This window comes from Aspergillus pseudodeflectus (assembly GCF_044049435.1).
Source record: "Aspergillus pseudodeflectus strain CBS 756.74 chromosome Unknown BJX68scaffold_76, whole genome shotgun sequence".
Classification (NCBI taxonomy): Eukaryota; Fungi; Ascomycota; class Eurotiomycetes; order Eurotiales; family Aspergillaceae; genus Aspergillus; species Aspergillus pseudodeflectus.
Window position 1 is genome coordinate 73,967 of NW_027263852.1, and position 21,360 is coordinate 95,326.

Consider the following 21,360-nt stretch of genomic DNA (forward strand, 5'->3'; position numbering starts at 1 on the left):
ATTTTTTTGCCAGACCGCCGGCCTAGGCGTGGGCCAACGAGGCCTTAGGCATCAAGCCATCTATGCATCACTCAAAAGTATAGCGACGCAAACGTCTGATGCTTAACCTTTCTCAAGTCCACTCCACTCCATTTGATTCTGCTTATTTCGCTTGATGCTTGCGCATATGCCTTTTATCATATAGTTAGTGTATTCGAGCCTAAACCACACCTACTCTACCCCAATCTCTTGCACCTCGACTTGGAACGCGCGCCATTGTGTCCTTTCAACATGTGGATCTTACCATTAGTAGGATACCTTGGGGTGATTGTAGGGTTCTGCTTCCTCACCCTCGCCATAGGTAAGACAGTCTTCCCCGTGCCAAAACACAGACCAAGGGGCCCTAAATCGCTTTCTAGCATCCGGCCTCTACTATCTTTCCGAGCTCGTCGAAGAGCACACCGTCTTGGCCCGCCGCCTGTTGACCAGGCTAATATACGCAATAATCACCATTCAAATACTCCTCATCCTCTTCGACAAGTTCCCTTTCTTCCTGTCTCTTCTCAGCATCGTCTCTCACCTCGTCTACGCAAGCAACCTCCGACGTTTCCCGATCGTCAAGCTCTCCGACCCCCTCTTTATCCTCTCATGCTTTCTTGTCGGCTTAAACCATTGGCTCTGGTTCCGTCACTTCTCGAAGCCCATCGCCCCGCCACGGAGCTCAACGAGCTGGCGCCAGCCATACCAGGTGAACCCGGGAGGTATGCCGAACTTCGCGGAGGTAGCGTCGTACTTTGGGTTGTGCGTGTGGCTAGTGCCCTTCGCGTTATTTGTTAGTTTGAGTGCTGGGGAGAATGTGCTGCCGACTATGGGGTCTGAGTATGCGACAGGTGAGCCTGTGCCGACCGCTGGATTAAGTCGGGACTCTTTGGGGGCTGTGGATGGGAAGAATAAGAATAAGGGCATGGCGAAAGCATTGGTTGATGGGGTTAGGGAGTGGGTTAGTGAGAATGGTGAGCTGATGGGATTCTGGAAGGGGGACCGGGCCAAACGGTTCTAAGCATTTTGCTACTTTATTTTTATAGTTATCATTCGCTTGTACGATACCAATATGAAAACTGTACGTTTCGATGAGATCTCGAATTCTCGAAACAGAACGGCTCTTGAAAAGCCTGAACCACCTGAAGAATACCAGAATTGTATTCTACCAACTTGAATCAGGAAACGAGCCTACCGGTCAACGGTAAGCATTCAAGGAAGCATAACAGTGTAAGCTATCTGAAGAAAGAAGGGTATAGAATCTGAAAAGAAGCACAAAAGAGTTATACAAAAGAGCACATTCGACAAGGTAGCCACCAGGAACGAGAAACATGGATCCTTGGATCACATTTCGACAAGCCAAAAGGCAGAACAGAAAGCTGGAGAGTGGTGACTTCAGACAAGGCAGGAAGGGGCATTGGGGCTTCCGATGTATTAGAATTAAAACATTCCTCATGGTCTCACTTGGATGTAGAGTCAGGCATATATACGTCGTTGCATTGCATCTTCATTCGAATCATTGGGTCTGCGCACGAAAGCCACAGCGAGATGGGGGCAGGTATAAGAAGTCAAGTTAAGGGGAGCATTGGCTCCAGAATAGCTTGATAGAACGGTACCATGCTGATTAGAAGTCAGTACGACGATCTCGAGGCACCTTAGTGCGATAACTTACATCATTGCCCATAGGTGGGCGGAGGGGCGTCATCATTGAATTCCATAAATAAAATGTTGCTTTCCCGTCGTTTCGCCTTGGTTGAGCGAGCGTTGTCCGACTCCGGCGCCAGCATTCTGCTTACGGCCGCCGGGGCAGGGTTGTGGTTCTCTGGTCTGCCCTGGCCAAAGGCATCATAGCTCGGCTGCATTGGGATGAAGCCGGTATCTTGCTGCATGCTATACTCCTCGGGACGGTCACCAGGCCTTGGAAAAGTCACTTGGTTAGGTGCAGGTGTAGGGATGTCAGAAAACATCTGGTGTCTCGGAGATCGAATGTCCTCTGGGGTTAGCGAGTTGTCCACCGTTAGCTCAACAGCTTTCTCTTCATAGGACTCTGGCACATCGTCGAAAATCTCCTCAAAATCGGTGAGGAACATTGAAAACACCGGGGCGGGTATGTTCAGCGTCGGAGCAAAGACGATGCCCACATTCCTGACGGTCATTTTGTTGACATCAGAATTGTTGACGATGACAATCAGAAATTGCACCAAGGCTCGCAGCAGGGCCAGGTTCGGCTTCGGAAGCCTGTAAACAAGAGAATTGAATGCCGCGATTTTCTTATGCTTCTCATTAAGGTCTAGACAGTATTAGCAAGGAACTGGTAGAGATGGCAGTACTTACCCAACACGCGCAAGAACTCAATATGAAGCTCCCGCGTGAGAACAGTCGAGGGTAGTTCTCGAAGGTATTGCTTGAAAAGAGAAGCCACAGCATGGACATCGTAGTATTGGTCTCCGGCCAAAAAGTCAACATCACCTTCAGTGTTGAAACGTTCCCTCAGAGCCTTGACGACCACATTCGAGCCACTCAACCGGAAGATGCCTTCCTCCGACTCTGCGCCTTTTGCTCTAAGGTACTCCAGACATCGATAGACGACGGCAGGCAGGTCTACGTCAACGTCGAATGGAGCACAATCCCTGACCGCTTCCACCAAGGGTATCCCAAAGACGGGTTTAATGAGATCTCTCTTTTCACCACCAGCTCCGTGAATCTGGAGAGCAGGCCCCTCCGAAACGGATTGAAGCTGTGAGGCAAGATCAATTGATGACCTCGTACGGAAGCCCCAAATACTTCGTTTCTTCTCCTTGGTGCTGGTTGTCGGCTTATTACCCCAGGCCCCAGCGTCTTGAATGATAGCACCATTGGTTGGAGCAGATATCATTTTGGATGAAATTTGGCCATGGTCCACTAGGCCATCAGGGTCCTGGAACGGACCGGAAGAAAACATGGGCGATCTGGGTGTTTTTGGTTCAGACGGAAGCCCAAGAACAGGCGGTTCGGCGGGTATGGCATTCTCGTAGCTGAATCCTTGAACTGCATCGGGGGTATCCAAATCTGGGCTATCGGTGCCCTTGCTACCCTTTCTGCTCCCATTAGGAAACAATCTATTCCTTGACGTGGCATTGCTGGGTGCTTGACTGGACGAATCGTGTCCCTCAACATATTCTAAAAGAGCCTCCACCCATGTATCGCGCTCCTCGTCACTTTCGGCGCACAAGACATGACGTACGAGAGCGGACGAGTCCTTCTTCTTTGGCTCTAGAATGAGAAAGGCGTGACGATATTGGTTGTCAGAATCGTCGTCAGCCTGAGAAGAACCGCTTTGAGTAGCTGTCGGTTGCGACTGTTTGCCGATTTGAGCATTGGGAATTTTGATTGTTCCCATATGAGCACCACCAGGCGCTTCAAAGTATCTGAGTTCAGGGCCATGTAGAACAAAGTAGCGCGCTTTCCAGCCGCCAAAGTTTTTGCCACGCTTGGTTAGATAGCCTTCCTTTCTTGGTTTCCCATCTGGACCGCGCAAAAGCTCAGAACCTGCGTGGTGAGTACCCTTGAGCAAACTTGTTTCGTCGTCTCGAGGTTCAATCGCGTCAGAAGTAAGAAACTGACAAATGACCAAAGCTGCCTTTTCATCCATAGGAGTGTCGAGAAGGGTATCAAAATACGAATTCAATGCGACACGCCTGGCATCCACTTTTGCAGGAGAATGGCCCCCGAAAATGGATCTATCCGGTAGTCTTCCCTGGAACGCACAAAGCTGTCTTATCTGATGATCAAGCTGTGGTAGCGCCCCGATGATTTTCTCGACTCTCCAGAGTTCTAAAGACTCGGAGCGTGAGAAAACGCTCAGTGTAAATACCGGTTCTTCATCCAACGGCTTAGATACCATGTAACTGTTCCTGGACGGCCGTAATCTGGACGACGAGACTTTTACCTGAATGAGAGGAAGGGCGTTCGGAGGTAGAAGAAGATGTGGATAATCGTCGGATCTCAGCCCTTGGTAAATACCAGTGAGTTTGGGCGACGGAGTCTGAGGGCTGTCGATTCTCACAGCGGCATCAATAGACGGAATAGGGCGATTGAACGTAGGAGCATTGGCGGCACTGGGAGTGAACGGCGGTTGCTGCTGGCCCGAACGGGGAGATAGCGGTAGCCCAGGGGCATTGTTCCCCGAGGCCATGTGCAATGAAGAAAACGGACTTGTCATTTCCCTGGGCAACCGAGGCATTGGGGATCCAAGAGGACGGTCCTCAGGCCTCGGGCTGAGCGGTAGACCTGGACTCTTGGGACCGTTCATCATGTGCCGATCCGCGAGTGAGGGCGGCATCATACGAGGACTTAGAGCAGATGATAAAGAATCTGGTGGAGCTGCGCGGCGTGCATCTAGCGGCTGGGGGCTAACAGGCACGACAGACCGGGATTGTGCTGTCTCGGGATCCTGTGGCTCACGGCTTAGAGCTGCCTCACGTTCCCTATCGTCGTCGGCCCGAGTCTTTCTCCTCCCACGTTCTATTGGTGACTCGTCAACGGCTAGAATATCCTCGTACTCGGAGTCGGAGTCGGATGCTTCTCGGAGATGCGTCGCTGTGCGGTCCGTTTGCCCTAGATTCAATGGCGCAGGCGGCGGCTTCCGCGCTGGATTGGGAGACCTTTGGCCCTTATTTGCGCCAAAACCGAATTCTCGAGTGGAAGAGCTTGGGCTGGCGAGCGAAGCTGGAGAAGTTGGACTCGTAGCGGACGCCTCTTGTATAGAGGCCAGCTGCTGGGAACTCTGCGACTCGAAGCGTAAGTCGGGTTCTTCGGTAAGAAGTTCAGTCTCAATCATCTGTTTCAGACTAGGGGTGGTAATTGGGGAATCCTGGCTGTCCACGACATCGGCGCGCGGCGACTGTCCAGCAGTCCCGCTGCTCCGGCTCTGGCTTGTTGGAAGATCGCCTGTTGATGGCTTGCCGTTTAGAGCTCCCTTGGCTGCCATAGTAAGAGGGTGCACGGTATGAGCTTCCGTGGATGGGACTGGTGGCGTCGCGGTTTGGAGGTCTTTGGCCTTTTTCTTGTACCGCTCCTTGTCCTTTAGGGCACGTTCCAGGTCTTTATTCAGGCCCATTATCAGGGTCCGCTGCTTATCCACAAGTTTCCATAATTGAGAATTTTGAGAAGCCGCATGATGTTTCTCTTTGAGCAAGTGTATAATGACAGCCTCGGGTGATCCGGCCGCGGCTATCAAATTGTCAATATCGGCCTGGCTCACTGCGTTGGCATCGAACGAGGACTTGTGCGACTGCGAAGCAGAGGAAAGAGATGAGATTGCAGAGTCAATCGACGAGGTTCGTGGCATCGCACGATGACCCTTGGTGTTCGACTGCAAAGAGCCGATGGGCGACATGATTGAAGGCGACATTGAGTGACTAGAATCTGCAGCATCAGAATCTTTGCGAACCTTGTTGATATATTTCGCCTGCTCGGTCATTTTTCTCTCATTCTGGCCGACTTCAATGTATATCTTTTTTCTTATTGCGTGTGATGCGTTAGGCGGGATTGGACTGGTTCTCGTTGGCGGCGCAGGAAACGCGGCATGGGCGATTTCGCTGATAGTGTCAAGCGGCGACGTGGTTGCTGATGAGCTAGGTGACGCAGTTCGTTGTGATAGACTCGAATCGGTCCGCTGAGGTGACAGGGTTCGTGCGCTCGTATGCAGGGGAGAGGGCGTCTGCTTGTGGGGGGACGCAGTGACAGCCGATCCTGAACGGAACGCCTGCGCGCCCGACCGCAATGCTAGAAAAATCCCCGATGTAAGCTTGTCTGGCTGAGCCAACTTCAGAGAGAGCCGGATTTACCTATGGAAGAAGGCGCGAAACCTGTATGCAGGGAGCTGAAGGAGTGGTCACTACCCTGCCGCTGAGCCTGCGACATGATCAGGAGTCAAAGCTCGACGAGACAGGGCATGGGGGGTCGAGCCACACGGGGGCGCTTGCTCCTTGTTAGCGCTAGCCGTGAGCCGGTCCGGCTGGGGTCTGGCACCGGCGCTCAGGGGTTATCTACAATGCAGCAGGAGTATAAAGAAAAGGACAAAGAACAAGAGGTTGGAAGCAGATTGGGAATTTTGAATCAGTATTTTGGTGTTCTTCAGGCACAATCAACCCAACTTTGCGGGAAAAGGGGAATGGCAGCAAACAAAGTTTGGTAACAGCAAAGCCAGAGCGGGGAGGGCGACAATTCATCTGAAATAGGGATGATCTGACTGTAATTACAACGATGATCCTCTGCCACCCGATATCCAGCACTGTGATTGAGACAATTCAGACCTGTCTGCGGAGTAAATGTTCCAGCTCATCTCACCAAGGAAAAAGCAATGTGATTTCCCAACGTTCACACATCCTTCGAGAACGCCCTTGTCACACCACACTTCTCCGTTGTTGAGTATCGTCGCTACTGTAGTAGTTATCTTGCAGAATCAACCGTAAAAGGGAAGAGTAATGTCTTTATTGCAACGCCTTTATCCATCAACGCCACTCAGCCCAATGCTATCGTAGAATATACATAAGTGTACAGTATTAGGCTATATTGCCAGCCATTCCCATGAAAATCGCCTGGGCAGCCAATTGAAGCGACCAAAAGCCGACCTTCTTGAAGCGTCGCTTGCGCGCTTGCTCATCAACGACATCACGAGCAAATGCATCGTATACCTAGCACATGTTATATTAGCTATGATCAACAATTGGGAAGTCTCGACTCACAGATGCCGAAAGATCGTCCATAAGGCCGCTATCAAACGGGGTCCAACTACCGTCAAAATCTCCCACTCTCTTGACAAGGCGACAGTTGACAGGAATGAATGTACGTCGCGAGTTGATGTAAGCGACAATGGGACGGATGAGCGCATTATTGATATAGGAAAGTTCTCGTGTGAATATGGGAACAACAGCCCGGACGTTGTTCAGATGCAATCGTAAGTCCATAACTAGAAAGCGCCTATCGTGCATTGACTCGGCTTCGTTGGACTCGACTGACTTTATGTCATATCGATTCGAGGTAACCGTGGCCTCCAATCGATCGTAGAAATCGGCCATTACCTTTGCAAGGCTCTCATAGTTCTCGGCAGGGAACATGATGTCGGCAACAATGTCGACATTGCCCTCATGGATCCATCCAAACGGGCCCTGTACTCCACGATTAAGGTGATCGATATTTAACGCATCGATGCGTATCCTGCTATGTTTCTTCCATGGACTTTTCCCATCCTCTTCTGCCCCATTATCAAGTTGTGCGCCTGTGAAGCTGTGGGTTTGGCGTGGATGGATCGTGAACAAGGAATTATCAAACGATCCTGACATCATGTTGGCCGACAGAAAATCATAAAACAGCCATTGTTTCCGTAACTGCGGTAGATCGCACGAGAATATGCTGACAGAAAACGGTCTAAAGTTATTGGGTTGATACACGGTGACGAGCAAGTCACTCATTCTGAAAGAATCGATTTCAAAATCTCCCGGATTGTGCTCGTGCCGATATGACTTGGGGTCGAGGGTGTCATCCGACCAATATACCGATCTGCGATCAACAACACCTCGTACACCTTGCACCTCAACATCGCGTAAGAGCCCTTTGCCGTTTAACCAGCGCGTGAATGACAAGGTCACATTTACCGTCTCAATTGAAACGTCGAACTGAGTATAATTAGTATCTTCTTCTTCCTCTGAATGAGCTCGCTGATCATATAGTTCGGCCGTGGGCTGGTCGCTCAAAGCGGCTGCTGCCGCTGCCGCCGCCGCCGTCTTGGATGATCCTTTGCTGACATTGCCCGTTCCCTGGCCGGGCCGCCGTGACACAAAGACGTTTTTGAAGGTGATGACTCCGCCCCTCCATTTGGGAACAATGGCGGACTCGAAGACAACCTTTACACCAGACGACCGGGTGAGGTAGTTGCCAACCCACCCAGCGAGAGTTTCTATGTCCTTTAGTAAGAACAACATTAACCAAGAAATTAAACTTACCCTGAGCAAAGACAGTATTGATTGCGATGATTAATAGAGAGAAAAATGTAGTCGTCCCCAGAACAACCCATACAACATGCCCCAAAAGCACCCAGGAGAAAAGGGCAGTTATCTCATCAAGATTGAAGGGACGGACGCTTCGAATGGAAAACCATTTGAATCGGACCTTGAGTCTAGACCAAAAGCCAGTGGCCGCCGATAACAGCTCTTCCTTTGTTGGTCGGTGGAGATGCGGCATATGAGGTAGACGGTTGATCAGATGGCGATTCGATGAACTAAACGAACTGGGTTCAGGCTTCACTTCGCGCGCTAGCGGCTCCAATTTGGGATCTTTGTGTTTATGCTCATTCTTGACTTCCTTCGCACCAACCTGTTCGGCGGCGTCCGTTCGTACATTCGTCTTTGATGTATCATCTTTTCTCGTCTGAAACCCGCGTCTTTGGGATTTTCTAGATAAATAACCAAGAATCTGTCTATCAAACGGATACGATCGATGAGAGAGTATCTTTTCCGAACTTATCGCGCAAGTTGCACTGGTTTCGACAGCAGGGGAGCTTGGGGAGACACCGAGTACAAGGAAGCTTCCGGAAGCAAACCTTCGTGTGATTTGTGTTGTCTTTCGAGGAGAGGCCGAAAACCTTTGCGCATGTCTTTTGAAGAGGGAACTGTAAAGAGACTCGCTTGGGGAGGTGATCTCGAGGAGGAATTGAGTGCGATTCATGCGCAGCCCACGCCCCAGGAACGGACTGGCCGTCTCCCAGAAGTTGCTATAAAGTCTGCGTCCGAAGCCAGACATCATGACTGTCACATGCTGGACTGCCCGCTACAGAAGCGGGAAATATAAAGAGGGGTCAGCAGGTATAACGAAACCTGGTGATAAGGGAAAAGAGATAGAGGAAAATCGGTCGAGCAGCTGGATGAGCAAAATTCCATGAAATCATCCCGCCGACGTGACCTAAGTTTGACTTGTTTGCATCTAAAATTTAGAGCCTTCCGCACGGGCACCCGTGTGTCTTTTCAACACCAAAGAATTTCCGGACGTCCAAAAAAAAAAGGCGAAGAAAGACAATAGCAGGGAGAAGAAAATTACACCATATCACACAAAATGCCAGCCCCGACCGCACTTCGAGCGACCGATAATCTGGCGGCTGAGGCGCCCGTTGCCCCTCCTGCTCAGGGTTCGTACCATTCGGAGAGTTAGCAGATTGAGAACAAGGGCTAACAACGTCGTAGAGCAAGACGAGGAAGTTCTGATCGATGCCCTGCCCGCCGTGGACCCCGATGCTATTCTTGCCCCAGTCGAGTCAACAGAGGACACTGAAATGCGCATCGACATGGAAGGCCGCCCAGTTTTTACACCTGCGAAAGATATACCTACCGCGTACCGGGTTGAGTCCCGCAAAGTCCCCGTCCCTCCACACAGAATGACGCCCTTGAAAGCAAACTGGCCGAAAATTTATCCCCCCCTCGTTGAGCATCTCAAGCTGCAGGTCCGAATGAACATAAAAAGTCGAGCTGTTGAGCTGCGCACTTCGAAATTCACAACCGACACCGGTGCTTTACAAAAAGGCGAAGATTTCGTCAAAGCATTCACCCTGGGATTCGACATAGATGATGCCATCGCATTGCTGAGGTTAGATGATCTTTATATTCGCTCGTTCGAGATCCGAGATGTCAAGGCCTCTCTCAACGGGGAGCACCTTAGCCGTGCGATTGGTCGTATCGCAGGAAAGGATGGGCGGACGAGGCATGCGATTGAGAACGCAAGCCGGACGCGAATCGTCATTGCCGACCAGAAGATTCATATCTTGGGGCGTTTCCAGAACATAAACGCAGGCCAGGAGGCTATTGTTAGTTTGATCCTGGGTAGCCCTCCAGTAAGTCTTCCCTCCTGCGTTGTACAGCCCGGCTTCTAACTCAAAGCAGGGAAAGGTATATGGCAATCTCCGCAAAGTTGCCGCCCGGATGAAGGAGCGTTTTTAGACTATTTATTTTTCTCTTTTGATGCCTGCGGGTTTATGATACCGGCGTTATGGGTGACTGATACGGCTGCTGCATGATATATTCGACATGAACATGTTTAGGGAAAAGTTTCCATCGGATTCATGTATTAGATAACAAGGTTTCCGATTTCATCAATTAACGAGATACCTGCCTTTTGACGAGAGCCGTTCCTGATCTTTCTAGTCCTTCTTCAGAGGGTGGTAAATCTCCTCTATCCCGTTTGACGTGATAACCAACATCTGTAAGCCATCTCCAACCTCAATATGTCTCTCTACCGCGCTGGTGAACGCATCCCGTACGAGTTGTTCCACGGTCTCTCTAGGCATTGGCTCAGGTTTCCTGGCCTCCAAGGCATGTCCCTCTCCGCTGCCGGGAATATACTGGTTCTTTAGGTTGACTTGGTTATCCAAGAACGGCATAATCAAGCTAGACGCAGCACCAGCAGCTCTGCATTGCTCCCGCTCATACGAGCCCACCGGATCGTAGCCGTACAGCGCACCCTTGCCTTCTTCATCTAGACCAGCCAGGATCGCCTGGACATAGTACGGAAAGAACCTCTTTCCGTACAAAATGGTCGAAAGTCGCTGGGCACACGCTCGGACAGTCATGGGCTTGCCATGCTGGTACTTGTACATCTTCACCACCGCATCGAGCTTCTCTTTGAGGGCTAAGCCATCCGCAGCAAACCCGACTACCGATAGCAGAATGTGCGCCCCTTCTCCGTCTTCATCTCCCCCAATCCTGAATACCTTGGGGACGTAGCGAGAGTTGATGTTGTATCCGGAGGTGGAGCGGGTGTCGCCAGCGAGGACGGCAAAGTCTTCGCCGGTTATTCCAAGGACTGAACCGCCGTTATCGGTGTATCTATGTATGTCAGTTTTATAACAACAATTAAAGTCGTTGTAGACTTACGGATAGAAAGAGTGTTCCTTGTTTCCAGCATTCGTTGACTGAGAGAAGGAGTATCCGATAGACTCGCTGTGAGGGTTGTGGTCGATAAGGCTCGTCATATTGTGAAATAGCTGAAGCAATGATATTGGAAAGAAAGGTATTTGCGTGCAGAAAAGAAGATTTAGTAGTTGGAGTAGTTGTAGGAACAGGTCGTGAGAATCGTGGTCCTCAAATGGAGCTCACCTCTGACGCGGTGCTGTAGCTGCCTTCGGATTATGTAATAAGGTAGCTTCATGAGGAAATCCCATCTTCGCTCAACTTTGCGACGACATATTTTGACAGTATTTCTTTTCCTTCTATGAACAATTTCTCTCTCTTGAACGATATTTCTTGCCCGATTGGTAGTACACTTGGAACAAACCTGCATCATACAAGTGAAAGCGGCCGAGCAAGTTCCGTTGGCATCCCAAAATGCTGGGCCTTGGAGCTTATGGAAGCAGCAGCGAAGATGAAGTCGAGCAGGCACCGCCTCAGAAGCAAAAGGTATATCATTACAGCTAATTGACTGACGTTGCCCCGGCCAAGATTCGCTTACCACTTGCCAGCAAGAACTGAAACCATCAGCACCTGAAGCTTCAGAGATACAGGATGATAAGGGTAAATCATGCCTAAACCACTACTAAAACGATACCGGCTAATGTTGTAGTAGATCAGCAAATACCTCAAGCTCAATCTATAGCGCAGGAACCTGTTCCTGATAGAGAACCTAACGGACCCGTCAGCGGACCTGTGCTTGGCCCAGCACACAACGCAAGCGGGGCAATGCAATTAAGCGATGGGCAATTCTCAACAACACGCACGCTTATCCATGATTTGACACTCCCACCGGTGCCAAATCTAGACATACCACCATCGCCTCCAGGCTCTCCGAACCCCTCGGCGAATGCCAAGTTTGCGCATTTCCTCCGACTGAAAAAGCAAGACGTTCATTTCAACGAGAAGCTAGCAGGCTCAGCTTCTCTCAAGAACCCAAGCCTACTACACAAGATGATGGAGCATGCTGGTATCGATGGACAGGCCCAGTATTCAAGTTCAATACCAACCGACCTTTGGGATACCTCGAGTTTACCGAACTGGGGTTACAAGGAGGAACTTCTAAAGGCTCAAAAGGAATTAAATGTCAAAGCGGAAGAGAAACGGGCAAAAGGGCCAAGGGATACGATTGAATTTGTATCGCCAGATCCAAGTCGGCCGAGCTCTGCTTTGCATGACAAGCCGAGACTAAGGTGACCTCAAGACCAGAGATAATAACTGCAGAGTCGCTCGCAAATCAACTTGATCGGATGTCCGCATAAAAGCTTCGCGGGGGTGTCTCGATTCAAGGCGGTGGGGAATTTGATGGCCATTAGAGACATTAGCCCAGTGCAGTGAGCTGGTCTTTTAAATACCCATCCCACCCTTGGCTCTCGATGTAGATATCTTTGGGATCTATGCCAAGCCTAGAGGCTTCCGTTGGAGTGTTGGGGTTATTCACCGCCCCAGAGATAGATCATAGCTCACGTAACTACTAAGCTCCGTCAGCTCCACGACTGCCTGCTCGCCGCTTGGTGCTTCTACCACCCTATATCAGTGCTCTCAATTCCAAACTTCAAGCTACTTTCATCACTTACAGTTCTGTCAATATCAAGTAGTCGACACCAAGTCACCACTTCGCATTTAAATACGCCCTCATAACCAATCTCCCTTCGTCATGAACCACTTTCCCGGAACTTGGGGTCGGGTAAGTGTCGCATCACGCAGGTGTTGTGATATCTAACCTTTTTGCTTTTTAGCCCAGAGATGATGTCTATGGACCATATGACTCTTCCTACTTGCGGACTACAGGACCAAAGGCACACACTCAGTCGCCAGCTGTGACTGGGACATCGGTGATCGCTGTAAAGTTTAACGGAGGAGTCGCGATTGCTGCTGATAACTTGGGTACATCCTCATCTACAAGTCTGCAATTGAAATTCTCTTGCTGACGGATCTTACTTTGCACTTATCTAGCATCGTACGGATCCCTCGCACGTTTCACGGACGTCAAGCGTCTTAGAGTATTCGGTGATGCCGCTGTCGTCGGATTCAGCGGCGACGTGTCAGACATGCAGTACATCGATCGTCTTCTTGAGTCTATGGATATCCGAGAAAACTATTCAGCACATGGCAACCAGCTCAACGCCAAGAATCTCCACACCTATCTCTCCAAAGTCCTCTATAAGCGCCGATCCGAGTTCAACCCGCTCTGGAACCACATCTTGGTCGCTGGATTCGATGCAGAGAAGAAGCCCTTCTTGAGCTCCGCCGACTTGCTGGGAACTACCTTCTCTGCCCCTCACCTCGCAACTGGCTTTGGTGCTCATCTGGCCATCCCAATTCTCCGTCGACTGTTCCCGGAAGAGCGTCCCATTGCAGAGATCACCAAAGAGGAGGCTGTATCTGCTCTTAAAGACTGCCTCAAGGTTCTCTGGTATCGCGATGCACGAAGTCTCGACAAATACTCGCTGGCTGTGATTACGCAGGAAGGGATTGAGGTATTGGAAGACCAGCAGATCGAATCCCAGAGCTGGGCATTTGCCGAGACCATCAGAGGATACGGTGCCCAGACTGTCTAGTTTGTTATCGAATTTTACGAACTGCTACATATTAGCCAGAATCAACATATGTCTTCGAAGCTGCCAAGAGCGTATATTTATATGACGTAGTCCCGTTGAAGACACGCACCAGCTGTCTGTATATAAAGCCCAAGCTTGTCATTTTACAACTTGGGAGATGGCTTGTCGAAAACCACCTTGTTCACGCACGAACCGACTCCCTCGAGGGAGACCTCAACCTTATCGCCGTCTCTCAGCCAAAGGGCGGGCTTCCTGCCCATACCGACTCCTTGAGGACTGTGGAGGAAGATTAGCTTCTATTCAGAATATCAACAGTGTGCACGTCAACTTACGTTCCAGTGAAGATCAAGTCTCCTGGTAGAAGAGTGGTACCCTGAGACAGGAACGCGACCGTCTGAGCAACATGGAAAATCATATCCTTGGTTGATGAAGACTGGACTTCCTGGCCGTTCAACTTCGTCGAGATTCTCAGCGCATTGGGGTCCCGGATCAACTCCGAAGATACAATTCCCGGGCCAAAAGGCGCCCACCCATCGAAACCCTTCCCAAGACCCCACTGCCCACCACCACGCTTCAGTTGCCAATCGCGATGTGAAACATCATTGCCAACAGAATATCCCAGAACATAGTCTAACGCTTTGCTCTCCGGTACCTCCTTTGCCTCCTTCCCGATCACAATAACAAGCTCGCACTCGTAGTCCAGCCCTTCACCTTCCTGTGCAAGAGGAGAAACAGGAATATCATCCGTTGGACCCGCGATGGAGGTGACGGGCTTGTAGAAGAGAACTGGATACTTGGGAATGGGAAGATTGGACTCCTTTGCGTGCTGTTCGTAGTTCAGACCGAGACAGCGCACGGTCCTGATATCCTTTCGTGCGAGCGGGGCAAGCAGGAGCTTCACCTCCGCGACTTGGTCGGTCACGCGGTGTTGGCCAAAGATGTCACCTTTGATTATTCTTGCCTTGGTAGTTTTGGCGATGTCATCTACGTCGGCGGGGAGGGTGGCGTCCCCGTAGTAAACGTGACCATCCTTGGCCAGAAAGCGGATAAGACGCTGTAGAGTTATCAGCTATCTATGAACTAATCGTGCATGCGATGCATGCGATACTGAGACTGAGAACGTACAGAGAAAGCAGGCATGTTGAATGTACTCCGTATGGCGTATATGAATATCGGTGGCGAAGAGAGAACCACGTAGTACGGAGAACGGACGTCTTATAAGCACAAACCTCCAAGCCGAAGGACGCTCTTGACCCCAGACCCTCACTCGGCCGGGAAAAAAAGCTCCGATCTGGATCCTCCCCGATAAGCCAAGTATCAACCCCAGCATTCGGCTCGGCGGGTGTCAGATTCGGAGAACGTCAATTATTCCGCGCCTTTTGAACTTCCTTCCGCCTCTTTCCACAATTATCCGTCCACCAAATGACTGAGTAACCTCGAATTATCCGCCATAGAGAACTTCGAAATGGCACGTCTCTCTGGTCTCCAGAGGGAAGTCTTGTCTCTTTATCGCAAATGTCTTCGGGAGATTCGGAAGAAGCCCGTCGTGAGTCGATATCTAAACCAACTTCTCCAAGGAGCCTTTTTTCCCGAGAGCGGGAAACCCGAATATTGCTAATTACCTATATTCTTTCCGCTGGTCCAGGATTCAAGAAGCAATTTTAAGTCTTACGCGCGGTATATCGCGTTCCAAACATAATCTCCAGCCCACCTCGCTGACGGCCCGTAGGGCGGAATTCAACAAGCATCTATCCGTGAGCAAAAAGGACTTTAACGCGATCGAATACCTCCTGCGCAAAGGAGCAAGGCAACTTGAGATGTACTCGTCTCCTGGGATTCGCAATATCCGATAGGGCCTCTATTGAGTGGATGTAGGTCGGTCATGAGAGAGCATGCACTCTGGCTTGCTTGCGGCAAATTAGTTGTCTCAGGGCTGCTTGGGCGGTCATCTGCTTTACAAGCTGGGGCCTGTGATAAATACACGGTTCTTGCCAGGCTTAGAGGACTCAGTCTAGGTCTTTTGAGTTGTCCCAACTCCTGGTGGTATTGTTACCGAAAGTCAACCAAGCTTCACCCATTGGGCAATTCTTGGGCTGGTCGTTCAAAGCTAGAGAAGCCAGAATGTCCGAGAGTAGGAGGCCGCGCGAGGAGAGGGTAACATAACGTAGTATAGCACCGCAAACAATAATCATTATATACTGTACATCATATGGTTTACATCGAAACCTTAGGCTGTTGCACCAACCTATTAAATAAAGTATGAGCTCCTCATGGCAATACTAAGAGCTAGGTACGAGAACAGAATTATGTCATCTCCAATGAAATGGCCCAAAGCTTGAAGCTCCCTCGAAACAAAAATGAGTCACGTGACCGCTTTGTGCTGAGGCTGACTGAACATTCGCAAAGGTTCTGGAAACCGCTATCTTATCGGATCGAAACATCCAGAGGTGCTTGTCAATCATTCAACTTTGTCATGCTAGAACCTCCTTGCGAATTCTCCGTCAGCAACAATGGATATCCTGGGCCTTTCTAGAAGACAGCGAATCAAGTATATAATGATGGACGAAGCTCCATCAATTCGGTTTCCTCTCCATCAAATTCACAGCTTCTCAGTCTTCAATAACAAGATCCTCTCACAAACAAACAATCCCAATACTTGAAATCCTCCGATTTCCGAAGCAACCAATCCCAAAAACAATCTACATTACTCCACAGATACAATGGCCTTCTTCCCCCATTACTGCCAGGGCGACTTTGCCCCTCTCTTCCAGCTCCTGGACGACTATGATCTGCACCAGTCCACCCGCCGGCCAACCAAGAAGACCACACCCGTCAAGACCTTCGCACCAAAGTTTGATGTCTATGAGTTGAACGACCGCTATTACCTTGACGGCGAACTTCCTGGGGTTGAGCAAAGCAACATCGAGATTGAGTTCTCCGACCCTCAAACTCTAGTTATCAAGGGCTGCTCCAAGCGAAACTACCACCAGCAGCACACCTCGAAGGAAGAGGAGCTGCCCGATGCCGATGACAGGTCCGAGACTTCATCGGTCAAATCTCATCAGCCGACTGTGGAGGACTGGGATGAAATGAGCGACGCTCCCGCCGAAAATACTCCCACCTCAGCGCCAAAGGAGACTGTCGTGGAGAAGAAGCAGACGCCAAAGAAGACCCCCGCGCCGGCATACAAGTTCTGGGCTACTGAGCGCTCTGTCGGAGAGTTCCATCGAACTTTCACCTTCCCGACCAGGGTCGACCAGGATTCTGTCAAGGCCAGTCTGACCAACGGTATCCTGTCCGTGGTTTTGCCAAAGGAACCAGCTCCGCAGCTCAAGAAGATCCGCGTGGAATAGCAAACAAACGCCCGAAGCAACAGCAACTGCATCGATACACTATTTTGACGACCTAGCTTAGACACACGACACTGTACTCTGGTTGCTCTGGTTATATATCCTGTTTGACATGTTTCTGATCGGCTTCATTATGACGGGTTCGGGATTACATACATGGGCTAGCGGGTTGCTTTTTTTTCTTTTGTATTTCTTCAGCATGTACCATAGCGATAGTGGTTTGGACTTGGTGTCTGTCAATCCAATATATTAAAAAAAATGTTCCGTATCCTCTCGAAGGAGTACGTAAACTTGAGGTAGAAGCCGAAGCCAATTCGAAGCGAGACTCATGGTAATCTGCGGTAATCTGCAGCAACCCGATGCTTGCTTTCAGGTAACTGAATTCCTTGACCAGGCCCGAACCTCGTATTCCTGCAACTCGTACGGCGATTCAGGCTCGGTTTGCGTCCAAGTGCAGGTGATACGACAATTCTACTCAAGAGACATACGCTGAATCTTCCAGACTTGGAGCCAGAAAGACTGTCCAAGATGGCCGTCTAGCTGCCTAAGATTAAAGTTGATGCCACACTTGCTGAAAGTTGGGCATCATAACCAATTTGTATTTTCGTCAGATGAGGTCTCTGGTATTGTATCATATCAGAACGTAGTAAAAGAAAGCATAAAGTGTCGGATAAAGACAAGAATTTCACTTTTAAACTCCTTGGCTGAGTCAGAAGTAACATAATGAAAGATTCGAAGAACATAGGAATCGGAATAGCGCTGAAAAAGAGAGAACCGCATACCGACCGGTCCTCCAAAAAGGGTATACCCAAAATCAGTGTAACTTCCAACCTGGTATAATATGTGACAACGCCGACATGCTTATCGATGACAAAGGATAGCGATAAATAACAGAACAAGGGAGAATGAGAAGCGAGTGACATATACATGGCGAGAGTATGTTAGTGCAAGACCTTAAGCGTAGACTTCAGTAAAGTTTGGCGGTAGGCGATGCCCGGACGGCTTTCGATGCGGGTACTCGGTGCTTCGGTTGCGTGTCCGGCCCCGTAGGCCATCCGATTGATCGACTGTTAAGGAGAGGAACTCATTTCCGGACTTAAGTAGACATGGTTTGACTTCCACTGCACTTTGAAGTTGAACGTCACGTCCACCTGCAACACAAGCTGGAGATTTCTGCCAAGAGTTATCCTCAGATCTTGCTCGGCACCCTGTGCCGTAGCTATGGCGTCGACTGTGTCGAGAGGGATTCTTGGGAGATATAGTGGTGTCGGCGATGTCGGCCGGTAGGTGATAGTCCCCCATGGAGCTATTTCGCAATGTTGTTGTGGGGCGCATATGAGGGTGATCGTTTGGCCCTACACCTTGAGTGATAGCCAAACCAAAGTCCAACGCTGCAGATTCAAGGCTTCGAAGCTGGGCACAATACATGGGGAGCGAAATACGATCTGGAGTCCTAGTGACTGTCACCGACGAACTTCTCGGGCGTTCGGTTGCTCCAATATGTGGGTCATATTGTACGGTAGACATGCTTGTTGGCCGAGCAGCAAGATCAGGCCTGTAGCTGGCCTTTCGGTCTTGGAGACTGACATGACGGTGCATCGGAATATGATAGTCGAATGTGGTCGACGTGTTGTTATCCTGTGCTTGGAAATCTTTGGGGCCGCCTCCGAGGGTAAACCTTCGAAAACCTGGAGAGCGCCGTAGAGAAGCATGCGAGTCTATGGAAGTTCGGTGACTGGTGGCAGAGCTGTAACCGCTATCCGCCTTTCTGTGAGAGCTGGCATAGCTGCTGTAACTTGTGTGCCTTTCCGGCAGCCTGTCTGGAGGCGAGGCAAATGCTTTTTCCTTATCGTAGATGGATATGCCCTCATCTTCACACTGACAAGGCTCCATACTGTGAGTTATTGCCGAGGTAGGTGACTTTTCGAAAGAAAAAGGACTAGCAGGAAAGTCCTCGACGTCCCTAGCTGGAACAGTTGTGGGGATATTCAGCACTGTAGCCGGGATGTCATTGCGGGCAGAATTGGTGGTGTGGCATCGTGATATTTCCCGAGAATACTGCGCCACTTCGCCAGGCAGACTGCCCATAACAGGATCAAGGCCGTTGCCGATACCCGCGGTCCTAATTCTATCCACGTAGACCGCACAACGGTCCTCGAGCATAGCTCCAGATGAGAGTGTTTCCATAGCCCCTGGGACGACACTTGATTGGTTCAGACTGTCTTGCATAGCTTCCGGGGGTAGTGGACTGGTCGATTGTTCAATCCGGGTCCGGTCACTAGGGCAAGGGGATGCGGACCCATTTACAACCCGCAGAGACCCTAATTTGAGGGTTCCCAAGTGCGTATAGCCGGCATCATTGGGTGTAGAGGGACGTAACTCGGAGAGTGGCTCAAAATCATGGAAGGCGCCCTGCTGGGGTAGGAAGCGAGATTGTACACCAACTGAGAGAATATTAGGAGGGCTGTGAAACACCAGGTCATCTAGACAAGGCTCAGAGATCAAAGAGTGCGCTTTGTCTTTTGTGGCTTTTCGCGTGGCAACCCCGGGTCGTATAAGTAGGGAACGTCGGCGAATTGGAAGCGAGTCCTGGCCATTCACTCTTGAGCAAGAATTGAGCGAGGCGAATCTATCGAGGGCGCGCTGTGGAACATAGCTGCTAGGTCCGAGGGCTGGCGAATGGACCGAATAAGACCTCCTCGGCTGTCCGATCAACGGAGGCTGTGAATCGCTTTGGAAAGTAGTTGGTTGGAAAGTGGCTGGCTTGGAAGGGTGAAAAGAAGCACGCCGGTAAAGAGATTCTCGCCTGGTTAGGACTGATGTTGGTGAAGCTGGGGAGGCCGGGGAAGGCAGCCCTGATCCAGTCCTACTTTGGGCGTCCTCTCGGGCATTAGGGGCTGCATTGGAATTCCACGTATCGCGCCGCAATGGTCCGGAAGAGAACGACTGTGATCTCACGCCAGGAGACGAAATGCCTTCACTTGTACTAATTGGAACAGAAACGCCGTTCCACGGATTCTGCCATGTAGTGGGGGTGGATGGGAGAGAAAGAGCCTGCTCCACAGGCCGAATTGGCAAGCCCAAATTGGGACAATTAGAGGTTGCTTGATTCTGAGGAGGCTTCGTTAATCGATTCGAGCGTCGGCGCTTTTCTTTGCTTTGAATTGAGAAGGAGCTTCCCATGACTTGCGGAGTCAAATCCTAGTAGAGCTGGAAGATCAGCTTCACCCTTGGGTTCTATCAACAGTGGCACGGGAGCGACATGAGAGTCAATGGCCACCGTGGAAATCAAATCTCTGGGTTGCAAGTGTCTTCAATAGCGCTTCAATTTTGAGTCGGTCAGGGCCACACGTGTGATATATGTAGGCAATATGGCCAATTCGGGTAAAAGACATGTCAGAAGACGGTGATAGAGCTTTCTCCATTGCCACTGGTGCATTGGGGCCACCACAGAATCGAGTATCTTCTCCATTTCTCTGAGTTCCCAAAGAGAACTCGCGGTGGAAAAGGTTGGGGGTATAGATGGCAATAATGTTGTGATTTGCAAGAAGAAGCTTGACGATCTTACCTGATAGAGCTGTCGCAAAAGCAAAAACAACGACTAGATCTCTTGATCTAGTCCACAATGCACACAAACACAAAATGAAGCTCAATAGATCAATGATAAAGATTGACAAGTAAATTGTATACACAGCATCCGGAGGACCGGTACTGTATGCACAGGGTAGCCGAGTCAGGAACGGCTAGACTAACAATATATAAGAACGAACAAAGCCCTGGTTAAACAAACAAGCCATGCCGAGGGCACGTAAGGGAATGGAGATACATAAAAGGGAAGGCCGGCAGGACGCGATGCCATGGGCTGAAAATGCAGGTCACACACAACAATGACGAATGCGTTTAGTCAAAGGCAGTCGCGACAACGGAATCGGGAATCAAAGGATGACGAGACCGACAGCGACTGGTCGGGGCAGATAGGAGGGCCGTCGCTGGCGCGGAGGTGAGATGCGGATGGCAAAACATCAACAGTGCAGCCGACTCTGTACACAGTGTCAGAGAATGTGTCATTTCCGGTCGCGGCGAGCCCACCGCAGCAGCACGATCGAATGATAGTCGAGACGGCGACCAGAGAACAAGGAATTGCATCAACGCTAGCTCAACGGTCTCTTGCCGTTTCTCGCGCGGGGGACACCTGAGTCCTCGTTTCATAAGGTTTGATTAAGATCTGCTTGAAAAACAAGATCAAGGTCGGCTGTGAGGTCAGGCTCCATCACGCTGCAGCAAATAATGTTGGATAGAGTCTGAGGAGTCGAGGTTGCATGCAAAGGGACCAAAGGACCAGAGACTGCCAAAGGCTTCATTGTCTTCGATTGCAAGGTTGTTTTCCCCGCTTCTGCTTCCAACGTCTTTCACCAACCATTTCCGTCCTCGTCCATCACCCCAGAACCCTTTCCTCGA

At 50.3% G+C, this 21,360-nt stretch overlaps 12 protein-coding genes across 12 annotated transcripts; 6 read left to right on the forward strand and 6 right to left on the reverse strand.

Annotated features, from left to right (window-relative positions):
- Positions 1–115: 115 nt before the first annotated feature.
- On the forward strand, positions 116–1,160 carry BJX68DRAFT_247993 (uncharacterized protein). Its single transcript, XM_071041851.1, has 2 exons — positions 116–340; positions 399–1,160. Exons 1-2 carry the CDS (start codon positions 271–273, stop codon positions 1,037–1,039), a joined length of 711 nt encoding a protein of 236 aa, XP_070893426.1. The 5' UTR covers positions 116–270; the 3' UTR covers positions 1,040–1,160.
- A 13-nt stretch (positions 1,161–1,173) lies between these two features.
- Positions 1,174–1,653, reverse strand: BJX68DRAFT_199473 (uncharacterized protein). The gene has a single exon (XM_071037543.1). The coding sequence runs from the start codon at positions 1,472–1,474 to the stop codon at positions 1,217–1,219; it is 258 nt and encodes an 85-aa protein (XP_070893427.1). The 5' UTR covers positions 1,475–1,653; the 3' UTR covers positions 1,174–1,216.
- BJX68DRAFT_199498 (GTPase-activating protein BEM3) lies at positions 1,557–6,093 on the reverse strand. The gene is made up of 4 exons (XM_071037544.1): positions 5,847–6,093; positions 2,353–5,784; positions 1,691–2,308; positions 1,557–1,638 (listed from the first exon to the last, which is right to left on the reverse strand). Exons 1-3 carry the CDS (start codon positions 5,920–5,922, stop codon positions 1,692–1,694), a joined length of 4,125 nt encoding a protein of 1,374 aa, XP_070893428.1. The 5' UTR covers positions 5,923–6,093; the 3' UTR covers positions 1,557–1,638; position 1,691.
- A 470-nt stretch (positions 6,094–6,563) lies between these two features.
- BJX68DRAFT_258933 (mitochondrial distribution and morphology protein) lies at positions 6,564–8,802 on the reverse strand (the record flags this gene model as incomplete). The annotated part of the gene is made up of 3 exons (XM_071043618.1): positions 6,564–6,695; positions 6,747–7,957; positions 8,004–8,802. 3 exons carry the CDS (start codon positions 8,800–8,802, stop codon positions 6,564–6,566), a joined length of 2,142 nt encoding a protein of 713 aa, XP_070893429.1.
- Positions 8,803–9,045: 243 nt separating this feature from the next.
- On the forward strand, positions 9,046–10,086 carry BJX68DRAFT_199532 (pre-rRNA-processing protein PNO1). The gene is made up of 3 exons (XM_071037545.1): positions 9,046–9,181; positions 9,237–9,880; positions 9,930–10,086. Exons 1-3 carry the CDS (start codon positions 9,109–9,111, stop codon positions 9,984–9,986), a joined length of 774 nt encoding a protein of 257 aa, XP_070893430.1. The 5' UTR covers positions 9,046–9,108; the 3' UTR covers positions 9,987–10,086.
- prs3 (proteasome core particle subunit beta 6) lies at positions 9,859–11,120 on the reverse strand. Its single transcript, XM_071041852.1, has 2 exons — positions 10,920–11,120; positions 9,859–10,871 (listed from the first exon to the last, which is right to left on the reverse strand). Exons 1-2 carry the CDS (start codon positions 11,015–11,017, stop codon positions 10,187–10,189), a joined length of 783 nt encoding a protein of 260 aa, XP_070893431.1. The 5' UTR covers positions 11,018–11,120; the 3' UTR covers positions 9,859–10,186.
- A 118-nt stretch (positions 11,121–11,238) lies between these two features.
- BJX68DRAFT_248004 (HCNGP domain-containing protein) lies at positions 11,239–12,482 on the forward strand. Its single transcript, XM_071041853.1, has 3 exons — positions 11,239–11,441; positions 11,504–11,555; positions 11,608–12,482. The coding sequence occupies exons 1-3, from the start codon at positions 11,370–11,372 to the stop codon at positions 12,186–12,188; spliced, it is 705 nt and encodes a 234-aa protein (XP_070893432.1). The 5' UTR covers positions 11,239–11,369; the 3' UTR covers positions 12,189–12,482.
- pre4 (proteasome core particle subunit beta 7) lies at positions 12,483–13,617 on the forward strand. The gene is made up of 3 exons (XM_071041854.1): positions 12,483–12,678; positions 12,731–12,878; positions 12,948–13,617. Exons 1-3 carry the CDS (start codon positions 12,649–12,651, stop codon positions 13,550–13,552), a joined length of 783 nt encoding a protein of 260 aa, XP_070893433.1. The 5' UTR covers positions 12,483–12,648; the 3' UTR covers positions 13,553–13,617.
- A 78-nt stretch (positions 13,618–13,695) lies between these two features.
- Positions 13,696–14,692, reverse strand: BJX68DRAFT_258937 (fumarylacetoacetate hydrolase family protein; the record flags this gene model as incomplete). The annotated part of the gene is made up of 3 exons (XM_071043619.1): positions 13,696–13,828; positions 13,885–14,606; positions 14,678–14,692. The coding sequence occupies 3 exons, from the start codon at positions 14,690–14,692 to the stop codon at positions 13,696–13,698; spliced, it is 870 nt and encodes a 289-aa protein (XP_070893434.1).
- BJX68DRAFT_199542 (succinate dehydrogenase assembly factor 1) lies at positions 14,626–15,793 on the forward strand. Its single transcript, XM_071037546.1, has 4 exons — positions 14,626–15,098; positions 15,198–15,229; positions 15,282–15,371; positions 15,428–15,793. The coding sequence occupies exons 1-4, from the start codon at positions 15,018–15,020 to the stop codon at positions 15,708–15,710; spliced, it is 486 nt and encodes a 161-aa protein (XP_070893435.1). The 5' UTR covers positions 14,626–15,017; the 3' UTR covers positions 15,711–15,793.
- A 285-nt stretch (positions 15,794–16,078) lies between these two features.
- On the forward strand, positions 16,079–17,161 carry BJX68DRAFT_248015 (Hsp20/alpha crystallin family protein). Its single transcript, XM_071041855.1, has one exon. The coding sequence runs from the start codon at positions 16,273–16,275 to the stop codon at positions 16,903–16,905; it is 633 nt and encodes a 210-aa protein (XP_070893436.1). The 5' UTR covers positions 16,079–16,272; the 3' UTR covers positions 16,906–17,161.
- A 235-nt stretch (positions 17,162–17,396) lies between these two features.
- On the reverse strand, positions 17,397–20,679 carry BJX68DRAFT_199595 (uncharacterized protein). The gene is made up of 2 exons (XM_071037547.1): positions 20,471–20,679; positions 17,397–20,103 (listed from the first exon to the last, which is right to left on the reverse strand). Exon 2 carries the CDS (start codon positions 20,083–20,085, stop codon positions 17,857–17,859), a length of 2,229 nt encoding a protein of 742 aa, XP_070893437.1. The 5' UTR covers positions 20,086–20,103; positions 20,471–20,679; the 3' UTR covers positions 17,397–17,856.
- Positions 20,680–21,360: the final 681 nt, after the last annotated feature.

Coding starts and splice junctions, on each gene's coding strand:
- BJX68DRAFT_247993 (XM_071041851.1), top strand. CDS start 271: ATGTGGATCTTACCATTAGTAGGATACCTTGGGGTGATTGTAGGGTTC. Junction 341..398: donor CTTCCTCACCCTCGCCATAG/GTAAGACAGTCT, acceptor ATCGCTTTCTAG/CATCCGGCCTCTACTATCTT.
- BJX68DRAFT_199473 (XM_071037543.1), bottom strand. CDS start 1,474: ATGAGGAATGTTTTAATTCTAATACATCGGAAGCCCCAATGCCCCTTC.
- BJX68DRAFT_199498 (XM_071037544.1), bottom strand. CDS start 5,922: ATGTCGCAGGCTCAGCGGCAGGGTAGTGACCACTCCTTCAGCTCCCTG. Junction 5,785..5,846: donor TTTCGCGCCTTCTTCCATAG/GTAAATCCGGCT, acceptor GGATTTTTCTAG/CATTGCGGTCGGGCGCGCAG. Junction 2,309..2,352: donor TGAGTTCTTGCGCGTGTTGG/GTAAGTACTGCC, acceptor AATACTGTCTAG/ACCTTAATGAGAAGCATAAG.
- BJX68DRAFT_199532 (XM_071037545.1), top strand. CDS start 9,109: ATGCCAGCCCCGACCGCACTTCGAGCGACCGATAATCTGGCGGCTGAG. Junction 9,182..9,236: donor CGTTGCCCCTCCTGCTCAGG/GTTCGTACCATT, acceptor ACAACGTCGTAG/AGCAAGACGAGGAAGTTCTG. Junction 9,881..9,929: donor TGATCCTGGGTAGCCCTCCA/GTAAGTCTTCCC, acceptor AACTCAAAGCAG/GGAAAGGTATATGGCAATCT.
- prs3 (XM_071041852.1), bottom strand. CDS start 11,017: ATGACGAGCCTTATCGACCACAACCCTCACAGCGAGTCTATCGGATAC. Junction 10,872..10,919: donor AAGGAACACTCTTTCTATCC/GTAAGTCTACAA, acceptor TGACATACATAG/ATACACCGATAACGGCGGTT.
- BJX68DRAFT_248004 (XM_071041853.1), top strand. CDS start 11,370: ATGCTGGGCCTTGGAGCTTATGGAAGCAGCAGCGAAGATGAAGTCGAG. Junction 11,442..11,503: donor CACCGCCTCAGAAGCAAAAG/GTATATCATTAC, acceptor ACCACTTGCCAG/CAAGAACTGAAACCATCAGC. Junction 11,556..11,607: donor AGAGATACAGGATGATAAGG/GTAAATCATGCC, acceptor ATGTTGTAGTAG/ATCAGCAAATACCTCAAGCT.
- pre4 (XM_071041854.1), top strand. CDS start 12,649: ATGAACCACTTTCCCGGAACTTGGGGTCGG. Junction 12,679..12,730: donor TTCCCGGAACTTGGGGTCGG/GTAAGTGTCGCA, acceptor TTTGCTTTTTAG/CCCAGAGATGATGTCTATGG. Junction 12,879..12,947: donor GATTGCTGCTGATAACTTGG/GTACATCCTCAT, acceptor GCACTTATCTAG/CATCGTACGGATCCCTCGCA.
- BJX68DRAFT_199542 (XM_071037546.1), top strand. CDS start 15,018: ATGGCACGTCTCTCTGGTCTCCAGAGGGAAGTCTTGTCTCTTTATCGC. Junction 15,099..15,197: donor AGATTCGGAAGAAGCCCGTC/GTGAGTCGATAT, acceptor CCGCTGGTCCAG/GATTCAAGAAGCAATTTTAA. Junction 15,372..15,427: donor GGAGCAAGGCAACTTGAGAT/GTACTCGTCTCC, acceptor GAGTGGATGTAG/GTCGGTCATGAGAGAGCATG.
- BJX68DRAFT_248015 (XM_071041855.1), top strand. CDS start 16,273: ATGGCCTTCTTCCCCCATTACTGCCAGGGCGACTTTGCCCCTCTCTTC.
- BJX68DRAFT_199595 (XM_071037547.1), bottom strand. CDS start 20,085: ATGGGAAGCTCCTTCTCAATTCAAAGCAAAGAAAAGCGCCGACGCTCG.